A 22127-nucleotide genomic window follows, 5' to 3' on the forward strand; every position below is an offset into this window, starting at 1 on the left:
CTTCTTCTTCTTCTTCTCCAACCAACCAACCAACCGTCTCGCTCTGGCCGAGGCGGCGCGAACGCCGCGCGTGCGCAGCCTCAACCGCCGTCAGGGTCGGAGTGACGTGCCACTGAATGCCCCCCCACTCCCTCCCACCCACCCTCCCTCCGTCCCCACCACGAGCCGGAGACCCAGCGCTCGTGTGCGTCTGCGGCGGGCGCCATCTTGGCCGTTTGCACTCCTCTTGCTTTCCCACCCTATCCGTCCGTCCGTCCCTCCGCTCTCTCTCTCTCTCTCTCTCTTTGATCCCAACACGTCGTAGGTTTTGGGGGGAGGAAAAGCGGGAAAGAAAAGAGGCGGACGGAGAGAGAACATTTTCTCGGTTTATATGTGTGTGTGTATATATATATATATATAGAGAGAGAGAGAGTGATACAGTAAAAGAAAGCGCGAGAGGGAGCCGGAGGCCCCACGGAGAGGGTGGGCGAGGGCTGGACGCCGTCGTCGTCGTCGCCGCCGCCGGTTGGAGTTGGAGGAGGTGGGGGGGCGACGAGAGCAGGTAAAAGGCACAAATGTCGTCCATCCGTCTCCCAGCACCGCCACGTCCACTAGGCCTTTCCATTCACACGGCTCCTGGGGAGGGGGTTTGCCGGGAGGGGAGGGGGAGGAGGAGGGGAGGGGGGGGAGGAGGGTGAACGTGGCTCACACTCTGTCTGAGAGGGAGGGCAAGGCTCGAGTCTTGAGAGGAGAGCCACGAGCGAGTTAACGTCCGGCTCTGGTTAGGCCTCTCCCTCCCTCCCACCCACTCACTCGCTCACTCACTCACTCTCGGGCTGTGGCGAGAGAGCCGCCGCTCCTGACCGCGAAATACACAGTCCCTCCACCTCAACTGCATGTTCTGTGAAGCGCTTTGAGACGTCTCGAAGGCGTGATGATGCGCTCTATGAAACGCAAGGCTTACAATGTGGTGAGAGGTGCCCACATGTCAGCCCGACAGCTGTGTGGCCACTCCTGCCCCCCGTAACGTCAAAGGCCCCTTCCAAAAGTTTCATAGTTTTTTTTCCTGCAACTCGTTTTTTATTTTTTGTGGGGGGGGGGGGAACCCCGCAGTGTTCATCTGTATACTGCCCTTCGGATGAGGCTTTAAACCGAAGTCTTGTCTGACTGTTCAGTTGGATGTTAAAGATCCCACGAAGCGCTTCGAGGCGTCTCGATGACATGATAAGATGCTATGTCAAGTTCAACGATTATTATTACTGGATAACTTTTTACAACGTGGTCGTTTGGTAGATTGCGCCTTTCAGCACAGTCGTGAGTGTTATCATTTGGATATTACTATATTAACATTGGGGACTTGCTGAGGGTTCGCAGTGTCTAATCGTTTTCACATCTTTTGTGGTTTCATGTGCCTTTCGGGAAGGATCTGAATGTTTCTGTTACCCAGAACAGATTTTTATTTAGGAGAAAGTATGATGATTTTTATTATTCCAGTTTGCTATCCCAGCCTGTTCTCCTGCAGTCCTTGCCATTTATTATTGAGATATCTGACCAAGTAACAGTACTGGTTGCATCTTTAATTGTTGTATGTTGTGATTGGCAGAGCTTTTGTGTATGTTTGCTGACAAAGTAAAATAGCAAAGGTACAATCAACCTCGTACAGCTGTAAATATCGTAGGTTGCATCATATTTAGCAAAGGATGGTGGTAGTGATAAAATCAATTACTCATTTTAGGTGTTAGTAATGTCTAATACCTGAAATTTATAATTGGTGATAACATTTGTGGCAGCATATTTATATTCAGTAGATAGGTTGAGGTCCTTGTGCACATATTTACCTTTTTGAAAAAAACTCCTTGTCCGGGTGAATATTTGTTATTATAATGAGTAAAATTGTAATAATTGTAGCAGATGGGAGCATTTTTGTTGCTGTATTCATAATAGCTTGGATTTTCAGTGCAATAGGTACATTTACCACATTCTGTAAACAGACAGCTTGTTTTCGTGCTAGCAGTGTAGTGGAGTTGACATCCTCTACACAGAAACACAATTGACATACCAGCAATGCTAACTAAAGGTGATCCATTTCCTGAACCTGTAAAGGAAAAAATCTGCTGATTATTGTTCTGAAAATGATGTACATGTCTGCCCCACCTTAATGTAGCTTAGTCATTGTTTAGCAAGTTAGATCATTGACATTATTCTCCAAATGAACCACCTAGTCTAATCCCATTGAGTCCTGTAGCTCTGGTTAGAGCCTCGTCTCGCAAGTGAGAGGACCTGGGTTTGATTCCTGGGCAGAGTGAAACCCTGGGCAAGTTTCCTTATTCCACATGCCTCTGTTTACCTAGCAGTAATTAGGAGCCTGTTTATTAGTCAGTTAGCAGATTGCTTTTCTGGAGGTACTAATCCCTTAGAAAAAATACATATAATTTGGTCATTTAATCCACAACTGCTGGGACACTACTGTGTGCAATTGGCTGCTGCGTTTTGCCCACAAAACAGTCCATTCACTTTACAGCATATTCTCTGAAGCGCTTTGAGACGTCTAGAAGATGTGATAAGGGTCTATATCAAATGCAAAGATTATTATTTGGCTTGGGGGTGTATGAAATTCATAAGAATACCGTACAACAGATAACGTGTTGCCCCTTAAGTAGTGTTTTTTTAAATATGTGACGTGCTACAATTGTTGCAAGCTAAATTGATTTTGTTGCCTTTCGTTTACATTAACAATGTTAATGTTGGATTAATATTGCTAAATTAAAGATGATAACAGCTCTTATTAAAATTCTAAAAATACAATCTTTTCAAAGAACTTCACATTTGATAATCTCAGTTGGATTTGAGATTAGATGATGAGAAAATAGCTCCCGCACTATGCCATATTGCTGCTTTTTTCAATTAAATAATTTCATGTGTGTCAGCCTGACTCAGATGGTAACATTCTTTGAGTCAGAAGGTTGTGGTTCAAGGCCCACATATAGTCTGGGCTGACACTCCAGTGCAGTGCTGGAGGTTTGCCACATTGTCAGAGGTACAATCCTTCAGATTAGACGTTGAATCGAGATCCATTTACCTGTCCGGGTGGATGTTAAAGATCCCACGGCAGTATTTGAAAAGGGAAGGGAGTTTCTTCTGATGTTGTGGCCAACAATCCCCTAAATAAAATGTATCACTCATTATATGGCTGTTCATGGGACATTGCTGTGCAAATATTGGCTGCCACAAAATCGCCCACGAAATATACAATTTTGGACTACTTTACAAATCATGTGAAGTTGTTTGAGAAGCCCTGATTCTTCTCAAACCCAATTATTATTATTAAAATTCTTAATGCAGTTTATCAGATTTGGTGTAATGCTGTATTATAGATATGTTTAACATGTATTGTATAATCTACTTTGTAGCTAACTAATTTTTTTCTATTTTTTTCCCTTTTTGTAGTATTGTTCAGCCAGGCACATTACAGCACGTTTTCTGCTAAGATATAAGATCGCTCAAACAATATGGCAGATAAACTAACCCGAATTGCTATCGTCAGCCATGATAAGTGTAAACCCAAGAAATGCCGCCAGGAATGCAAGAAAAGCTGTCCTGTTGTTCGGATGGGTAAGCATAGTTGTCTTTTATTCAATTGCCTTATTTAGATGCAAGAAAACAATTTTAACATTTTATCAAGATGTTTGGGAAATGTTTTTGTGAAAAGGGACTGATTATCAAAATAATGACCTTTTCAGTAACTTTGGTGAACACAGTAGCAGCCTAGTTGAGAGTATAAACTTGTATTTGGAAATTATTCATGTTTCTGCAATTGGAAAATAATGTAGCAACCGTCCTGGTGCCCCTGCATAGATTGACAATCCTAACCTTTTGAAAGTCAGTTTGGTTATCAAGCAGAAGTATGGAAAGGACTGCCAACAATCGACACTATTGCATCATTTAACCAGGCTATATATTTAAAGAGATTATTTGGTAATCTCGTTGACAGTGTTTAATTTTTTCTGTTTCTTTCCCCACAAACATTCCCAAATAGGTTGAGCAGATAAATGTCTCCTGGGTACCTGGCCACGCGACACTCAGTATAACCACTAAGTGGTGTATGAGAGCAACCTTTCAACTTTCTCTCTGTGTAGTGCTTTGCTGTGTCAGATCAGTGTTGCAGTTATATTTTGTTCCTTTGCTCATCATACTAAACGGAGATCGTACAGGTCTGTTGTAATTCAGACTGTTAAAGAAACCATGGTACTGTTTAGAAGATCAGGGAATTGTCATTCCTCAATACTCTCATACAAATTGACTGTACATAAATTGTTTATTTTTTGCTATTTGTGGAGTGACCCATGTTAGCTCCTCCCTCCATAGACTGCAGATCATCCAGAACTCTGTAGCCTGTGTCCTCTCCCGCACCAAACTCCATGACCCTATCACCCCCATCCTTGCACAACTCCGCTGGCTTCCCATCACACAGAGGATATAGTTCAAAGTCCTGGTCTTCACCTTCCGAGCCTTCCATGGTCTTGCTCTACCCCCCCCCACCCCCTTTCCTCTGTGACCTCCTACCATCCTGCCCACTCCCTCCGTTCAGCAGGATCCGGCCTGCTTTCCATCCCCCATTTCGCTTGCCCCACCATGGGCGGGCCTTCTTCCACTCTGCCCCCACCCTCTGGAACTCCATCCCGCAGTCCCTCCGCCTCACCCTCTCCCTTGCCTCCTTCAAGACCCATCTCAAGACCCTCCTCTTCGACTGCGCTTTTCAATCACCCTGCTTCATCCCCCTGCCCTCCACCCTCGCCGATCCCGACCCCCAGCTCACATCCAAAACTCTGACTGCCCAGCGCTTTGGGGCATCCACCCGATGTGAAAGGCGCTATATGAATGTAATTTTGTTGTTGGAAAGGGCTGTGAAAAACGCTAATAATCTGGCTTTTATACATAGGGGTATGGAGTACAAAAGCAAACAAATAATGCTGAGTATGCACAAATCATTGGTTAGGCGGCAACTGGAATGCTGCTTTCAATTTTGGGCATCTCAGTTCAGGAAATATGTTAAGGCCTTGAAGGAGGTTCAGAAGAGATTTGCAAGAATGTTATCAGGATTGTGGGGCTTTTGTTATGAGGATTTGTTATGAGATTGGAGAAGTTTGGTCTTTAACTGGAGCAGAGAAGGTTGAAAGGGGACCTGATAGAGCTGTACAAAAGTATGAAGAGTTTTGACAGGGTAAATAGGGAGAGGTTATTTCTGCAGGTAGGGGGTCAGTGACTAGGGTCCATAGGTGTAAAACAGTCACAAGAAGAACGAAAGGAGCGCATAGGAGAAACTTTTTTCACTCGAGTGGTTGGGATGTGGAATGTCATTTTACTTGGCAGGATATTCCATAGACTCAATGGGCCGACTAGCCTTGTGCTGTAAATTTCTGTGATTATATGAACACATTTGATGGTTGAACATAAGTAACCTGTTATAGTGAACTTTTTTTTTATTACAGCAAAAGCTTTAAAACTGCTATAAGGTAGTGAAAGTTGGGCATCTCAGTGAACCTATTGTTGACTATGTGAGTTTATGAAAACAAAGATTCTGGTCCACAGTAAAGGAGCATCTGTTTTAAAGTTGGCATCTACTATTTGTAAATGTTATTGAATCTCTTTTGAGATCACACTGAGGTCCACAATGGAGTCCTGTACCATATAGTGTATTAGTTAGAGCACTCGCCCCACAAGCGAGGGAATCCCAGGTTTCATTCCTGGGCAGGGTAATACGTTAGGCAAGTTTCCTTACTCCACATGGCTCTATTTACATAGCAGTAAGTAGGAACCCGGTTAATAATAATAATCCTTGCATTTGATATAGCGCTTTTCACGTCGGGAGGACGTCCCAAAGTGCTTCACAGAATATACTGTAAAGTGAATTGACTGTATATTTGTGGGCGAACGCGGCAGCCAATTGCGCACAGCAATGTCCCACAAACAGTCGTAGATTGAAAATGACCAATTTATTATTGTTTTGAGTTTTGGAGGGATTATTATTAGGTGTGTGGAGTAAGGAAACTTGCCCAAGGTTTCGCCCTGACCTGCCTGGAATTGAACTCGGGTCTCTCACTTGCAAAGCGAGTGCTCTAACCACTGAGCTACAGGACTCCACCTGAACTACAGACTCCGGTTGTTAGTCAGTTGGTGGATCTAGGAAGTCAGTCAGCTTCTCCCAGAAAGTTCTTCCAATAATAACTTGCGTTTTTTGTAAATGAGTGGATAATAAATCTAATATGCAATCTAATTAAATCTCGGCTTTCTAATGATCATTTTGGAGTTTGTCTGCTATTCTCTTGTACATTAATGTATTGGATCTTTATATTGGAAAAAATATGAATTTAGGTATTGGTGGAAATTGTTTTAGTATCATTTGCTTAAAAGATAGTTGATGACAGCCATCCTGGATAATTTTGAATCCTGACTGAAGTTATTTTTCTCTTCACTGCAGGAAAGCTGTGTATTGAAGTTACTGCTCAGAGTAAGATAGCCTGGATTTCAGAAACACTCTGTATTGGATGTGGTATTTGCATTAAGGTAAATGGAGTTGGGTACATTTTTGCTATCATTTGCTAATGATTAAGAAATTAAATGCATTATTTTTTCAAACACAATTTGTTTTGAAAATATTTATTCATTAAATAAATGCTTTTCTTGTAATAAATTGTTATCGTGAAATGTTAAAGCTCAGTTGTCGATTGAAACTAACAATTTTAATAATATCCTGGATTGTTGTTTCATGTTTCAGAAATGTCCTTTTGGAGCTTTGTCAATTGTTAATCTGCCAAGCAATTTAGCTAAAGAGACTACACATAGATATTGTGCAAACTCCTTCAAGCTTCACAGGTAAAGTAGGGTATGAGAAAAATCTGAATAAGTTGGGAGAGTTGTAGAACTGTTTATATGCAAGATAGTGGTTAACTTGGTCTAACAAACTCCTATTACTGCCAAGTGTATAACATGCTTAGTTATGTCCTTGATTTGCCAAAAAGGTAAATGGGTAGAGTCTGATCTCATTGTTTTTGTTTATTCTATGGGAATAGTAGATTAGATAGACACTAATTACTTATTTTCTTATGTGCTTCATGTTCTTATAATTGTTGATACTGTACTGTAAAGTCCAAACATAGCTGAGACCAATCAGTAACATTAATTTTTTTTCTTTAAAGATCACATTGGTGATAGCAACCTGAAGGGTTTAATTTTTTTTAAGAAACTTGAAATTGGGTTTGCATGCAACATGTATGACCATGCCAGTATTTCTTTTAAATCACAATTATTTGAAATTTTTAAGAAGTGCTTTTGAACTAACAACATTTGATTTAAAAAGAAGCAAGACTATTGTATGGAGAAAGAAATTTGTATAAACTGCATGATATTTGCAAGAGTAAAGCAATGTTATTCTTCCTGTCGATATTCTATAATTGCCATCCAATTATTGTTGAATCTTGATGTATGCATTCTATTTTATGTTAAAACTTTGGTATAAGTTTACCTGAGGAAATAGAATTTTTAATAAAAAAATTCTGGTGTAGAAGAGTAGATTATGCTCCCTTTCAGCCTTTTTTCACTCTTCCTTAATCTCCCAAGTGATGCAGGGTTTTAGAACAATTTAGAGAACAGCTTTTGAGCATAATACTACGCAGTACAACACTTAATTCCTGCATATTATATAGTGCTTTATTCACATTGTCTAAAACAAAGAGCTTCACAGAATTTACTGTGTATTTGTAGGCGATCGGACCAGCCAGTTTGTACACAATCATGTGTCCCACAAAGGTTGTTGTGAATGACCACTTATCTGAAGGATTATTTGCCCAAACTGTACACTAAAAATTGTGCATTTCCTTGCTTCTCCATTAATGATTTAATATAGGTTGCCTATTCCTCGTCCTGGTGAAGTTCTGGGTTTAGTGGGAACAAATGGTATTGGAAAATCTACAGCTCTGAAGATCCTAGCAGGAAAGCAAAAGCCAAACCTAGGAAAATATGATGTGAGTCTTTCGGGCCGGTAAGATATGGAGGGAGGTTCTGAACCTTAGTAAATGGTGATTTTTGTCATGTAGAAACAATCGTTGGCTTCAAAATATGGAATAGTTTTAATATGTTGTTGAGAAATTTTGCAAATGTGATTTTGATGAGCTTGATACAAATGGTACAAAAAACACCTGTGACTGATAAGTATGGTGAATTGAGGCTGTTATAATGCAGGTAATCCAGTAAATGCATTGGAGAACTTGTATCTAGCTACATACATTACTTGTGTCTTTTTGATATAGATATTACAATTGGTATAAATCTCTGTTTCTAACGTTAATGAAGAATAATGTTGATGTTTAAGAATACACGAATCACAAGTATTTGTTTTTATTGTCCAAAACCTCTCCAAAAGAAAGCTAATCTATTTTAAGTGATTATTCTTTTCATAAATTGAAATCTAGTGATTCCCATTGCAGGATCCTCCTGACTGGCAAGAGATTCTGACTTACTTCAGAGGTTCTGAGCTACAGAACTATTTTACTAAAATTCTAGAAGATGACCTGAAGGCCATTATTAAACCCCAATACGTGGACCAGATCCCAAAGGCTGTGAAGGTAATTTTTTGGGGGGCAAAGACTTTTAACATACATGTTGAACCGTAATCTAAGCAATTAAAAGAAAACAATTGCAGCTATAGCAGTTTGGCCTTCCACCCGCGGAGATCCTGAAGCAGCCGTCCAGCTGCTCCATGATCGCCTCTCACCCACTTTCAACTCCCTCGTCCCCCTAAAATCCAGGATCATCTCCAAACCCACCCGATCTCTCTGGGACAACAACCATCTCCGCCGCCAAAAAACCCAAACCCGGCTGCTCAAGCGCAGATGGTGGAAAACTGGCGTGACAGTTCATCACCAACTGTGGCTCGAGCATCTCCGCAGCTACCGCCGTTCTTTTAACGCGCAAAAACGGCCTTCTACTCCAACATCATCTTGGGGGCTAAACACAAACCCAAAATCCTTTTTTCCACCACCCACTACCTCCTCCATGCGCCCCCTCAGGCCTCTTCAATCTTCATATCAAATGCCAAGTGCAAGGAGGTCATGGATTTTTCAACTAAAATACTGAACATCTGCCAGGCAGCCTCATCCACCAGCCCTTGTCACCCACCACCACACTCTCTCTGTCCCCCTCATCATCTGCTCCTACCACCACCCCCTTTCTACACTCTTTCCTCCCCATCTCTCCCTCCTCTCACCCATCATCACCTCCATGAAGCCCACCACCTGCTGCCTCGACCCCCTCCCCACCAACTTACTGGTCACACAGCTCCCCATCCTCTGCCCACTACTGGCTGACATCAACCAGTCCCTCTCCTCCGGATCAGTTCCTGCCTCCCTCAAAACTGCTGTCATCACCCCCCTCCTAAAAAAAAAACCCTCCCTAGATCCCTCAAACCCCAGCCACTACTTCCCTATTTCTAACTTGCCCTTCCTCTCAAAAGTTCTAGAACATGTTGTTGCCAACCGACTTCACGCACATCTCTCCTCTCACTCCCTCTTTGAACCCCTCCAGTCCGATTTCCGCGCTGCCCACGGTACAGAGACTGCGCTTGTGAAAGTCACAAACGACATCCTCTCTATCTGCGACCAGGGCTCCCTCTGCCTCCTTATCCTCCTGGACCTCTCTGCCGCGTTGGACACAGTCGATCACGCCATCCTCCTCCACCACCTTTCCTCCGTCACCCACCTCAGTGGGACCGCACTCGCCTGGTTTGAGTCCTACCTCACAAACCGCCAGCAGTACATCTGCACAAACGGCTTCTCCTCCCACTCTCACCCGGTCACCTGTGGGGTACCCCAAGGATCCATCCTTGGCCTCCTCCCCTTTCCGATCTACATGCTCCCTCTTGGGGATGTCATCCGCAGTACATTTCCATGTGTATGCAGATGACACCCAACTCTACTTTTCCACCTCTCTTTGCTACCCCCAGTCCCCTGATGTTCTGTCAGCCTGCCTGTCAGATCTTGGGCTGGATGAGCGCAAATTTCCTTCAGCTGAACGTTGACAAGACGGAAGCCATACTCTTCGGCTCTCGTCAACATCTAAAATCTCACGGCTCTTACCTCCTCCACCTACCCGACCTCCCCCTAAAACTCTCCGAACCCGTACGCAACCTAGGCGTCAGGTTCGACCCCCGGTTCTCCTTCCTCCCCCACATTCGGTCCCTCACCAGCACCGCCTTCTACCACCTCCGATGCATCGCCCGTCTCCGCCAATACCTCTCCCCAAAAGCCGCTGAAAGTCTGGTTCATGCCTTTGTCACCTCCCGGCTGGACTATTCAAACACCCTCCTCGCCGGTCTCCCATCCATAAAATCCAATTATTCAGAACTCTGCCGCCCGCATTCTCACCCACACAAAACTCCGCTCCTCGATCACCCCAGTCCTTGCCAGACTACACTGGCTCCCTATATCCCAGAGAGGATCGATTTCAAGATCCTCACCCTCGTATTCAAGTCCCTGCACTCCTCTGCACCCCCCTACCTCTCTGATCTCCTCTCTCCTCAGCACAGTACCCGTTGCCTTCGTTCATCCGTTTCTGGCCTCCTCCTCGTCCCCCGAGGCCTCCGCTCCACCCTCAATGGCTGTGCCTTCAGCCACTATGCCAAGAGGTTCTGAAACTGCCTTCCTCACTCCCTTCGTCTCGCTCCCTCCCTTCCCATTTTCAGGTCTGCTGAAGACCTTTCTTTTCGACCGCGCCTTTGGTCACCTTCCCACCCCTCCCCCTGGCTCGGTCCCGGGATCCTAAACTGCAAAGCGCTCTGAGACGCCGTCCGGCGTCGAGGGCGCTATATAAATCCAAATTGTTGTTGTTGTTCTGTTGATTCTTCTGATCTTGCTAGTTGTGCGTGGATTGGCATTTGCATCAAAATTCAGCATGAGACAGTTTTGTACTGTTTTGTGTAATTAATTGCAGAACATGGCTGCAGATAACCATTGGAACAAGCAATCAAATGGAATCTCAAGTTAGCAAATCCACAAGGATAATTGATCTGGTGAATGGCAAATGTTGCAGAGTGCATCAGCTGGTGAGGTTAGAATTAAAGCCCATTGTTGGGGCAGAGAGAGAGCTTGGATATTAAGCATTTATATTTGAGGGTGAAATTATACTAAATGTGCAATTAATTAGACACTTACCTTTCCATATCATTTTGGCAGGGCACCGTGGGTTCCATTTTGGACAGAAAAGATGAGACCAATACACAGAAAACCATTTGTGCACTTCTTGGTAAGTAAAGTGCAAAAAGTTTTAGGGCATATTCATGTAAATGTCATTGCCCTTTCGCATACATAATGATGCTGTGCGTTGTCTTGATCTAAATCAATGATTGATTTAGGTTGCCTGTTCTTCACCTTGATGGAGTTCTTGGTTCAGTGGGAGCAAGAGGCAGAATTAAAGACTCTTGAAATGTCATAATTCCTCCTGTTGCACAATACAGAACAATTTTTTCAAGATGGTGATATTTTAATTAAGAGGGAGTTTTGCTCTTGGTGTCTGTTTTAAAAATCAAGTCGAGCTCAAAAAATGTTTCGCATCTATAACTGAAAGATTATTTTTGAGGCAGAATCCAAGTTCATGGAATTACTGAACAGAAATTGTCAGTGGATAATGACATAAACCTGGAGCGATTCTCTTATTCACTATTATTAATAATAAGCCTTGCATTTGGTATAGCCCCTTTCACATTAGGATGACTTCCCAAATCACTTCACAGGATGTTTACTGAAACAAATGACCAAGTTTATTTTTGACTGTTACAATCTGAGCCAGATTGGAATATCTCTTTCATCTCCATACATTAGTATGTCAGTTTGGCTCAGTTGGTGGATTGTGAGCCAAAGCCCCCTGTTGGAGCTGGATCTCAAATAGTCTATGCTGACACTCCAATGCAATTCTGCGGTTGTGCTGCATTGTCGATCAGGTGAGACATAAAACTGAGGTCCCGTCAGCTGATCAGGTGGAGACTAAAATCTCATGGCGCTATTTGAAAAGAGAAGGCAATTTGTCTCATTGTCCTGGCTGACAATTCCCCCAAATTTGCTCACTCAGATGGATGTTTTGGGAACATTGCTTTGCAAAAATCGTCTACTGCGTTCTCCCACAAAATACACACAGTCACACCACTACAGTTTGAAGCAGTTTGAGACATGCTTCCAAATTCAGATAATGTCTCTGAATGTAATTTGTCATTGCATTTGGTACAGCGTTTTAATCACATTGTCGAGATATCTCAAACCTCTTCACAGGATTTTATTATAAAGTGTAGTCACTGTATTTTATAGGCAGATGCGGCACCCAGTTTGCGCACAGCAATGCCCCACAAACAGCCATTATATCAAATTCAAGGATTATTAATTATCCAAAAGATTTTGAAAGCTAATTTTCATCTGTGCTTTTTAAGGGTTATTGCTATTGGTTGTGGTGTAATGTAAAATAGATTATTATTTGTAATGTTTTAGTGGTACAGGAGGATTTGAACGTAGTTGGGAATTGGGCAGATGAAATTCAATGTGGAGAAATGTAAAGTACTTCACATGGGGACAAAAAATCCTGGAAGGGATATTATTTGAAGGAAAATAATATGCTTGGAAAATGAAAAGGACCTGGAGGTCCTGATTGCAATAAATTGAAGCTCTCCCAACAATGCTCTGTGGCAGTGAGTAAAGCAAACCAGATGTTGGAATGTATCAAAAGATCAACAGCAAGCCAAAATAGTGGGGTAATTCTGCCATTGCATAAATCATTAGTGAGACCATACTTAAAGTACTGTGCATAGTCCTGGTCACTGGAGTACAAAAAGGATATTGGAGAAATCGAGAGGGCATCCAAAATGATTGAGGGAATGGAAGGACTGGACTATGAGGAGCAACCTAAGTAAATTGGGCATGTTCACCCTGGAAAAGAGAAGATTGAGAGGCGACATGGTTGCTGTCTAAGATTCTAAAGGGGCAAAACAATATAGATCATGACAGGCTGTTTCAACTTGTCCAGAATAGTAAAACCAGAGGTCACGGCCTGCAATTGAAGAGGGTTAAATTCAGAACAAATCCACACAAACACTATTTCAGTGAGCGAATAGTGAACCTGTAGAACAGGCTCCCTAGGTATATGGTTGAAGCAGGAAGTGTTGATTCTTTCAAACACAGATTAGATAGTTTTCTTTTAGGATATGTTATGGGATATGTACATAGGTAGTTCGAGACATATGTGCATGCGACTGCCAGGAAGGTGGAAGGCAAACTAGATAGATCTTGGTCTTTTTTCATCTAGCATTTTTGTATTTTTGGATATTGATAAATGTCCTCTACAGATCTGACTCATTTAAGGGAGAGGAATGTTGAAGACCTCTCTGGGGGAGAGCTGCAGAGATTTGCGTGTGCTGTGGTGTGCATTCAGAGAGCAGACATGTAAGTTTAAAGTACTTATTAATCTTTAGTATCTTATTTGAAGTGCTCCCAGGTTCCATCTGTGCTGCTCTTTAGCTGCAATAGGGAAATGTGCACAAAATGCCAGTGTTAATGCTCCTAATTTAATCTTTACAAAGTACTTACAGGGTGAGCTTCCTGTGAATGGGATTTTAGCCAGAGTTGGGAAATCGTCCCTTTATCTGTGACAGACCCTACTTCTTCGGCCGCTCCTTCCACTCAGCCTGTTTCATGATCCTACCTAATTTGCCCCACCATTGGTGGGAGAGCTTTCAACCATTCTGCCCCCACTCTTTGCGTTCTCTGTCTTTAAAGCCTTTTATTTTCTAATGTGCTTTCAGTCACCTTCTCTTACTGCCTTTCTTTTCACATAATACCTTATGAATTATGAACAGTATTACATAGTATAAAGAGTGAAAATAAGATTTAATTTGTTTCTATTCTTTGTCGATCTAACCATGATTATTGTAATAGTGTTTTCTAGTGTGATGGTATGTAGGCTTTTATCTCAAAGTACTATTGCTGCATTATATTGAGGCAGCAATGAATTTTTTTCCTGAAGAATGTTTTTAATTTCTGAGAGGAATTTGAGGAATTACCATGGAAACTTCTTTTCCCACAGTTTCATGTTTGACGAGCCCTCCAGTTATCTAGATGTTAAGCAGCGTTTGAAGGCTGCCATTACAATTCGCTCCCTTATAAACCCAGACAGGTAAGCTGCAAGTATCAATTGCTGTGGCAGGGAGTAACAGTGTTATAGAACTTGGCATTGAAATTATTTTGTAAGAATTTATTTCTGCAGGTATTTTAATGTTTCTATGTTTAAATATTTCTATGTTTAAATATTGAGTGGTTATCTTGATATTCAATGGTGTTGGTGAAGTTGAACTGAATGCTGTTGACAACTGGGAAAGTTAAAGGCTGTTGTGTGACAAACGGAATGGGTATTGCTGCAGCCCTGTGTTCTCTGCAAATGTGATAGAACACAAAATAAAATGAAAAATACTGCATAAAATCATTATAAAACAAACAAGGAGGCCATGCCATGGTTCCCTTTAAGACTTGACTGACTGGTTCATTGTCCAGTTGGGTGAGGATGCCCCAACAAGCAGCCTACTAGACCAGAAGTGGAGGGGTGCCCTTGAGGAATTGGACGAGGGGTTGCTTGGAGGACGAGCTGTGGTCCTTCTCACAGCTATGTTTTTTTTCCTCTCCTCCTCTTAAAAGAGGCATTCTGCACAAGGAAGCTACTCACATTGTGGGAATTTGACACATGGAATGTATATATCATTTGAGGTATTTTATCAATGTAAATTAAAAAGAAATAAAACATGTTTAATGGGTAAAACAAAATGATACAAAATTCTTGAAAAATATAATTAAAACTGTATTAAGAAAAATTATTTCATGGGGTTCTAGCTATCACTACCTGATTTGATCATAAAACAAATTGTAACAAGGTGGTCTGTGCAGCTTCACTATTAGAAAATAAACCATAAACCACATGCTTTAATTGTGTCTTAGGGTATCAGCACCATTAGAAACCAAATCTGCTACCTATCACAGAGCACTTCACCTTCTACCTTCTGAAATAGATGTTGGGAACTGAAAGAAGTAGAACAGTTAGAAAGTAGTAAAAATATATAAACTGATATCTGAGGAATTAATGAAGGACTGTATTCTTTTATGGTTTGTAGCTAGTGTGACCAATTAGTTAAATGTTGTATGATGTGGGTTTTAAATATTTGATTTGTTTGTCAACTGAGCTTTGAAAGAAATTATGTGGAATATCTTTTGAACTTATAACTATGATTTCATGAACTGAAAAATGTAGTTTGTTTGACTTTCTTGATTTGAGTGATATGATGTAAATACAAGTTATTTGAATGGTAAAGGTTTGAAAGGAAAACATAATACCTCTACAAATTTTCTTAATGAATTTAGTAATGGTTTCTTGTAAAACATAATATGTTCTTTTTGTAATTAGGTATATCATAGTAGTGGAGCATGATCTGAGTGTGCTCGACTACCTTTCTGACTTCATTTGCTGTTTGTATGGTGTGCCAAGTGCATATGGTGTTGTCACTATGCCCTTCAGCGTACGAGAAGGTAAGCCGATATGAATTTAAAAATGTCTTCTTAATAAGCTGCTCTTTACAGCTTTGTGTGTCGATTTACTAAAAGCATATTGTTTGAAGTAAGACTAAGAAGGACATGCATTTCTCAACAGGGATCAATATATTTTTGGACGGGTATGTGCCAACGGAAAACTTGAGATTTCGAGACGCTTCTCTGATTTTCAAGGTAGCTGAAACAGCCAACGAGGAAGAAATCAAGAAAATGTGCAGATACCATTATCCCCGAATGAGAAAGAAAATGGGCGAGTTTGAACTGGAGATTGCAGCTGGAGAATTCACAGATTCTGAAATCATGGTGATGCTTGGAGAAAATGGCAAGTGCTCTATCACCCGTTGTTTGGCTTTCATTATAGACAACTCTCAACACTTGATGTCTGTTGCAGAATACAACGAAACCCCGCCGTAACACGCCTCACTATTAATGAGGATTCGCATATAACACGGTTGCACTGTGGACCTTGTTTAACGCACACACGCGGAGCCTTCCTGCTCGCTAGTTGTTTTGTTTGCGCGAGAATGGCCAACCTCCAGTTCATTAGGTTGATATCCCTGCTTCTGGGTCAGTTAATTTTGATGTAAAATGTCCAATTATTGAATTTGTTACAGGGACCGGGAAGACTACATTCATCAGAATGCTAGCTGGAAGATTGAAGCCTGACGAAGGAGGTAATTCATTATTTATCTTAGCAATTGATGCTGTTGAATGGTAATATTTTCTGTTGACTCTGAACTAATGACTTTGTACTGTATAACCAATATAAATGTATTGACAGGTGAAGTGCCTGTTCTAAATGTCAGCTACAAGCCGCAGAAAATCAGCCCCAAGTCTCAAGTAAGTAGCAACGTTTTCCGATCTTTTTCCAATCTATTCATGAAAAAAGATGGAAGGGTCTTTCCAGACCCTCTGCAGGAACTGAAGTCCAGTCTAGATCAATGTGGCAAATGTTTGCGAAAAGTTGATTCTATTTAAAATACAATGCAGTTTATGTTCTAGCACTGGTAGTTTACAACACATATTGGGTCCAAGTCACTGTGCACAGCTGGCCCGATCACATCCCGCGTGCCAGCCAGCGTCCGTGCTAAAATGAGCCGACGGCCGGGTCATTGAATTGCTGCCAGTGTTGCTTCCTATTACATGCTCAGCATACAGGAAGTGACATCGGTGGGTGCCCAGACAGTCGGCCATTTGGGCTTTCCGTGCGCTAAAAACGACTGGTTTCCTGGTCATCAGGTTGTCATCAGACCCTGTGTGCTGTACCATGAGAAACACAAGAAATGACATCAGCGCCCATCTGATCATCCAAATTGGCCAAAAACAGCCAGAGTGCAGAAAGCAAGCTGGCCAGCTGCACACATGACTGAAACCAGCTATTGTGGCCTTGTTACAGACCGGTTGAGATTCTGTAGAACCCCAACTACCATCCTGTAGCAAAATACCACTGTAATTGTAACTGCTTGGCTCTGAGGCAAAGAGTTAAGTTCAGAAATGTTCCTGTATTTCATCCTGATATCCAAATGCACATTAGAGCCAGCCATTTTCTTCATGAATGCAAGCCTCAACTGAAAGTTCCTCAGGCTAGAATTTCCACTACATTGAAGTCTAAAAGTCTTATCCTGATATGCCTTTGTCATAAAATTTTCATGTTTGTCTGCTAATCTTCTTGTAGAAATCTACATATATTCATTTGAACATAAAAGCCAGTTTAAAAAAAACTCATAGGTGGTACAACCTTTGTTTACAATGTTCATGAGCGTTTAAAAAATGCCTCTACTTTACTCCCTAGGGAAGTGTTCGTCAGCTGCTCCATGAAAAGATCCGTGATGCCTACACTCATCCACAGTTTGTGACTGATGTCATGAAACCACTTCAGATTGAAAGTATAATTGATCAGGAGGTACCGTACAATTTGTAGTATAATCTAGAAAGAGCAGAATTTCTCCAGAGAGATGTTTATTTGATGATATGTGCCTTTATTGAGCCACCACCAAAGCTTTTCTATCAGATTGGAGGAATTTAATTTGATTTTAAATTGTGGGCATTCCTGTACTTATTATTTGAGTATAAGAATTTATTTTCTTTCTTGGGTCAACATCCACTATCCCAGGCAAGGGAATGAGCTGGTAACTTTGTCTCAGCAATATCACTCTGAAGTGGGTGTACAAGAATGAGGCTTGGTAAGTCTGTTCAATTACTTACTTATGGGGCAAGCATCTCCCCTGTGCTTGGTGAGTCCCCATAATTATGGCTGAAGTCAGTGTATTAGCATATAACCTAAACCTCCAAACTATCTTTGTAGCAGAGCAATTTAGCTTTGAGCATTTTACAATAACACAGTACACTTGCGCTCTGTTGAGTCTATGGGTGTAATTTACTTTCACTGCATTAGCCTTTTTTTTTCCATTTCTTTGCCTCCTTAAGTGACTTTTGGTATGAATTCTCTTTCAATTTCTCCAATGAATAAGGAAACTTTTCACAACTTTGGTTGTTTTTTGTCTAAACAGGTCCAGAATCTGTCTGGAGGTGAATTGCAACGAGTGGCACTGGCTCTTTGCCTGGGTAAACCTGCAGATGTCTACCTGATTGATGAACCATCTGCGTACTTGGACTCTGAGCAGCGTCTAATGGCTGGAAGGGTAATCAAGCGGTAAGTGTTTTATTTGGAAACTGAACTAGTCGTTACTATTATTCATACTGTTTACCCAGTTGTTTTAGTAAATGGTGCATCACTGTTCTTTCAGCTTCATCCTTCATGCTAAGAAAACTGCCTTTGTTGTTGAACATGACTTTATAATGGCGACCTATCTGGCTGACCGTGTGATCGTGTTTGATGGAGTGCCATCTCGGGACACCTTAGCTAATGCGTAAGTCATGTTTTATTGCTTTAAATGAATATTCATCTGAGCAATTAGGAATACAATTTATGTTGTATGAATGCTTGAAAAACTCATTTTATACATCTGTTAAAAGGCATATTTAAGGTAAAGATAACAAGTTGTGACATTTACTTAAGAATTTAATTTAAGCTATGAATTGATGCTTGGAGAGGTGAATCACCAAAAGATGAATTTCATGCAAGTCCTAAATTACCTAAATGAGAATTCTGGTTTGTTTTGGGGGAAAATTGTGGGTTTTTTCTAAATCTATCCACCTGGATTTGTGAGAAATTAGTAGGTTTTTTTGGCAAGCTTTAAGGAAAATATAACGGCCAGTGGCAACTCATCTGTAACAATGAGTAATTGTGACTTCTGAATCTGCACAGGAGTCACTTGAGTAATATAAAGCCTAGGCTTTTAATTCAGGTTAGGGTTAGAGAGGGATTTGAAGAATACAACGGCAGGTATTTAGAAAATCTATTTTCAGGTCAGATCCTGATGAAGACTGTAATGAAATGGTTACTTGTTGGGGAGGTTGGTTTCACCATCATGTAAAGAAAGTGTTGAGCAAGAAATTCTATCCTTGTCAACACGCACAGCATTGCTGCGTAAAGAAACTACAACTTGAAGCAAATACTGAATAAAGGATGTAATATTTATGAATATTAGGAACAATTCCAAATGTAGATGCTCAAAAAGCTGCACATAACAGTAGGTCTCCAGCTTTTTTTTCATAACGGGGGGAAAATTGAGCAGGATGAAGGTAATCAGACTTGGTTAATGAGGTGATTGTCATCTACGGTTGGGGTAGCCTAATGTTTAAGGTATGTGGTTTCTCCCACTGGATCACTAGCTTTGAGTTATACCTTTGTGTACCTGGAGACTTTCATTTGGGAAATTATGTGAATATTTATTCAGTCTGAATATTTTTTCAATTTGTGTTTAAATTATTAATCTAATTCTTTGAATTATGCTATTTTTTTTCTGCAGCCCACAGTCACTGCTTGCTGGAATGAATAAATTCTTGTCTCAGCTGGAAATCACTTTCCGAAGAGACCCAAATAATTTCAGACCGAGGATCAATAAAATGAACTCTATCAAGGTAAGCAAGCACAAATTAGACTTGCAATTATCTGAGTTGTGCTGTGCACAAAAGCTATTACACGAATGACTGTCATACAGTAGTGTTCAGTCACATCCATGTTTCAGGTTTTAAAACTTTCCAGACATGGTGAATGGAAAAAAATCTATAACTTGAATGAATTACCATATATGTGCAGGGTAAGCGTAATATACACATCCATGGCATAACATTCTGAAACTAGAATTTTAGTATGAAGTTTATAGCAGAATGCCATAGTGTAATGATTCACTTAAGCCTTTAAATGTTTACCTCTTCAAGCCTTTCTAAATATATTTTCTGTTACATTGTTAATGTCACATTTAGTGAAATAACATTTACTATCTTTATTTTAAGAGGTATCCAAGTAAAGAGTCTTGTTATATCTAGGCATCTCATTTTGGTGCAGAAATACTCCTACAGTTCGTAGAGTTCAGATTGTTGCTGATTCATGGGGAGGAGGTTCATGTTTCTTATTCTTCTTGCTGAGTTATGACCTGGGCCAAACGAAGTGTGGAAATATTTGTCAAAAAATTGCAGGGTGTTTGACAAATTTTGCAGAGGAATGTGATGGGTTTTGTGGAACATTACGGAGGGTTGATTAGTGCTATTGAGAGATGCATTTTGTGAAGCAACCCCGATTAAAACTATAGGCATATATTTCCTGAACATGTATATATACTAAATGTAAATTTGAATAGTACAGCATTTAGCAAGAATTTGTTGCAGGAGCACAGTTTAGGCTGTGCATGCCAAGCCGATTTCCTGCTCGCGCGCTTCCTTGATAACCAACATTCCCCGACCATGTGCGACCCGAGCCGCTCAGCCCACAGTAGCAGCTTCGAGCAAGCAGCACGCAGGGGCCCGAGGTCAAGTACTCTGTGTGGATTTGTAGGGGATTCCACGGAAAAAACATGGCCGCACTTTTTTTATTGGCCCAGGTAATGAGATTAGTTTGCTGAAGTACACAGAGGAAGCTATGCCCTTCCTTCCCCTTTTCATGGTTTATTGTGCATGTGGAGGGATTAAAAATTGGGGTTGAGAATAAATGCAGCAAAAGTGATTTTTTTTTGTTTATATATAAAAAAAATCCCTGTAATTTGTGTGTTCTCTTTTCCGTAGGATGTGGAGCAAAAGAAGAGCGGAAACTACTTTTTCTTGGATGACTAAATTTGTTTTTGTGAATCCGGTTTGCCACATTTATAACGAGAAGCAATTACATTGAACACTGACAGGTTACATCTTGCTTTTTCTCTGTTATAATCAACATCTACAAAACAAATGCTTTCTGTTTAACTTCATGTCACTCTGAATTTTTGTAGCTAATTGGTATAAAATGGTGAAATTGTGGCTTGTCGCAATTACATTTATTTATTCATGGCAAAAATGTGACTGCGGGAGACAAGACGTAAGTGCTACAAATGGTCAACAATAACCATGTACTGAAAACTGACCAGAGGAATTGTGGAACACTTGGGAAGAAAAAAAACAAATTCTGCTTTTATTATGTTTGTTTCATTGACAATAATTGGATTTTTGATGAGTAAACTTATTTGCAAGCAAAGCATCCTGTTACCAATATTAAATCATAAAAACAAGGGTTGCAAGTTGTGTTTTCTCATTTTCAGACTGGAAAATTAATTGTAGCTATGTGGTTTCAATGTGTTGCAGAATGAAAATAATTGAGCAGGTTCTGTATAAGTTCCCAACCAGGCCACATTAAAGTTAGTGGTTGGGGAAAATGTTTAAAACAGCTGCATGTTGGTTATATGAAAGCCTGGGGAAGAATAATGGGGTCTGGTGGTATAAATAATACTCCATTACTAACTTGAAGAAAAATAGTGCTGAGATTCAATTAAATTGGCCATACTTTGCAGTAAATGTGCTTTCCTGTGTGATTGGACTTCATACCACACATATGCCAGGTGAATTATTATGCTAGAAATAGCTGCATGGTACTCTTAACTCTTCTGCAATAAATTCACTAAAGTAGCTGTAAATCATCGAAAAGGTTGAACTGCTGAATCATGGACAAAGTTCATGATCCCAGTGTTAATATTGTTTAGTCAGTGGAATAAAAGTACAATGAGAAGATACTATATAGTAGGGTAAAACAGTCAAGTCAATAGGTTAAAATAATCCTTGCATTTGATCCAGTGATTTATTTTGACATTCACAGAATTTTACTGTATTTTTGTAGGTGAACATGGCAGCCAACTTGTGCGCAGCCATAAAGTTAATGACCCATTATATCTGGGGGAAATGTTGGTCACAATCTTTTTATAGTACCTTTATTGTCTACCTGAACAAACAAGCATAATATGTTTCACATCTCAGCTCTAACAATCCAGCACCAGCCTAGATTGTGAGCTCAAAGTCCCAACATGGGGCTTAAATCAACAAGTTTTTGACCTGAGTGCTGTTGACTCTGCCAGGATGATCATTTCCATCTATTGGGAAGTTTGTGTTCAATTTACATGTTGAACAAATCAAACATTCTGTGCATGTTGTTTCACAAAATAC

General features: G+C 40.8%; 1 protein-coding gene across 1 annotated transcript; it reads left to right on the forward strand.

Moving 5' to 3' along the window:
- Window positions 1–177: 177 nt before the first annotated feature.
- abce1 (ATP-binding cassette, sub-family E (OABP), member 1) lies at window positions 178–21202 on the forward strand. The gene is made up of 18 exons (XM_042338064.1): window positions 178–541; window positions 3427–3591; window positions 6458–6543; window positions 6755–6852; window positions 7883–8000; window positions 8463–8600; window positions 11205–11274; window positions 13358–13454; window positions 14095–14184; window positions 15460–15581; window positions 15703–15924; window positions 16217–16276; window positions 16384–16442; window positions 17395–17505; window positions 18113–18255; window positions 18350–18472; window positions 19475–19586; window positions 20727–21202. Exons 2-18 carry the CDS (start codon window positions 3489–3491, stop codon window positions 20772–20774), a joined length of 1800 nt encoding a protein of 599 aa, XP_042193998.1. The 5' UTR covers window positions 178–541; window positions 3427–3488; the 3' UTR covers window positions 20775–21202.
- Window positions 21203–22127: the final 925 nt, after the last annotated feature.

This window comes from Callorhinchus milii, unplaced genomic scaffold, assembly GCF_018977255.1.
Source record: "Callorhinchus milii isolate IMCB2004 unplaced genomic scaffold, IMCB_Cmil_1.0 Scaffold1, whole genome shotgun sequence".
In the NCBI taxonomy this organism is placed as follows: Eukaryota; Metazoa; Chordata; class Chondrichthyes; order Chimaeriformes; family Callorhinchidae; genus Callorhinchus; species Callorhinchus milii.

Coding starts and splice junctions, on each gene's coding strand:
- abce1 (XM_042338064.1), top strand. CDS start 3,489: ATGGCAGATAAACTAACCCGAATTGCTATCGTCAGCCATGATAAGTGT. Junction 11,275..13,357: donor AACCATTTGTGCACTTCTTG/GTAAGTAAAGTG, acceptor TGTCCTCTACAG/ATCTGACTCATTTAAGGGAG. Junction 13,455..14,094: donor TGCATTCAGAGAGCAGACAT/GTAAGTTTAAAG, acceptor CTTTTCCCACAG/TTTCATGTTTGACGAGCCCT.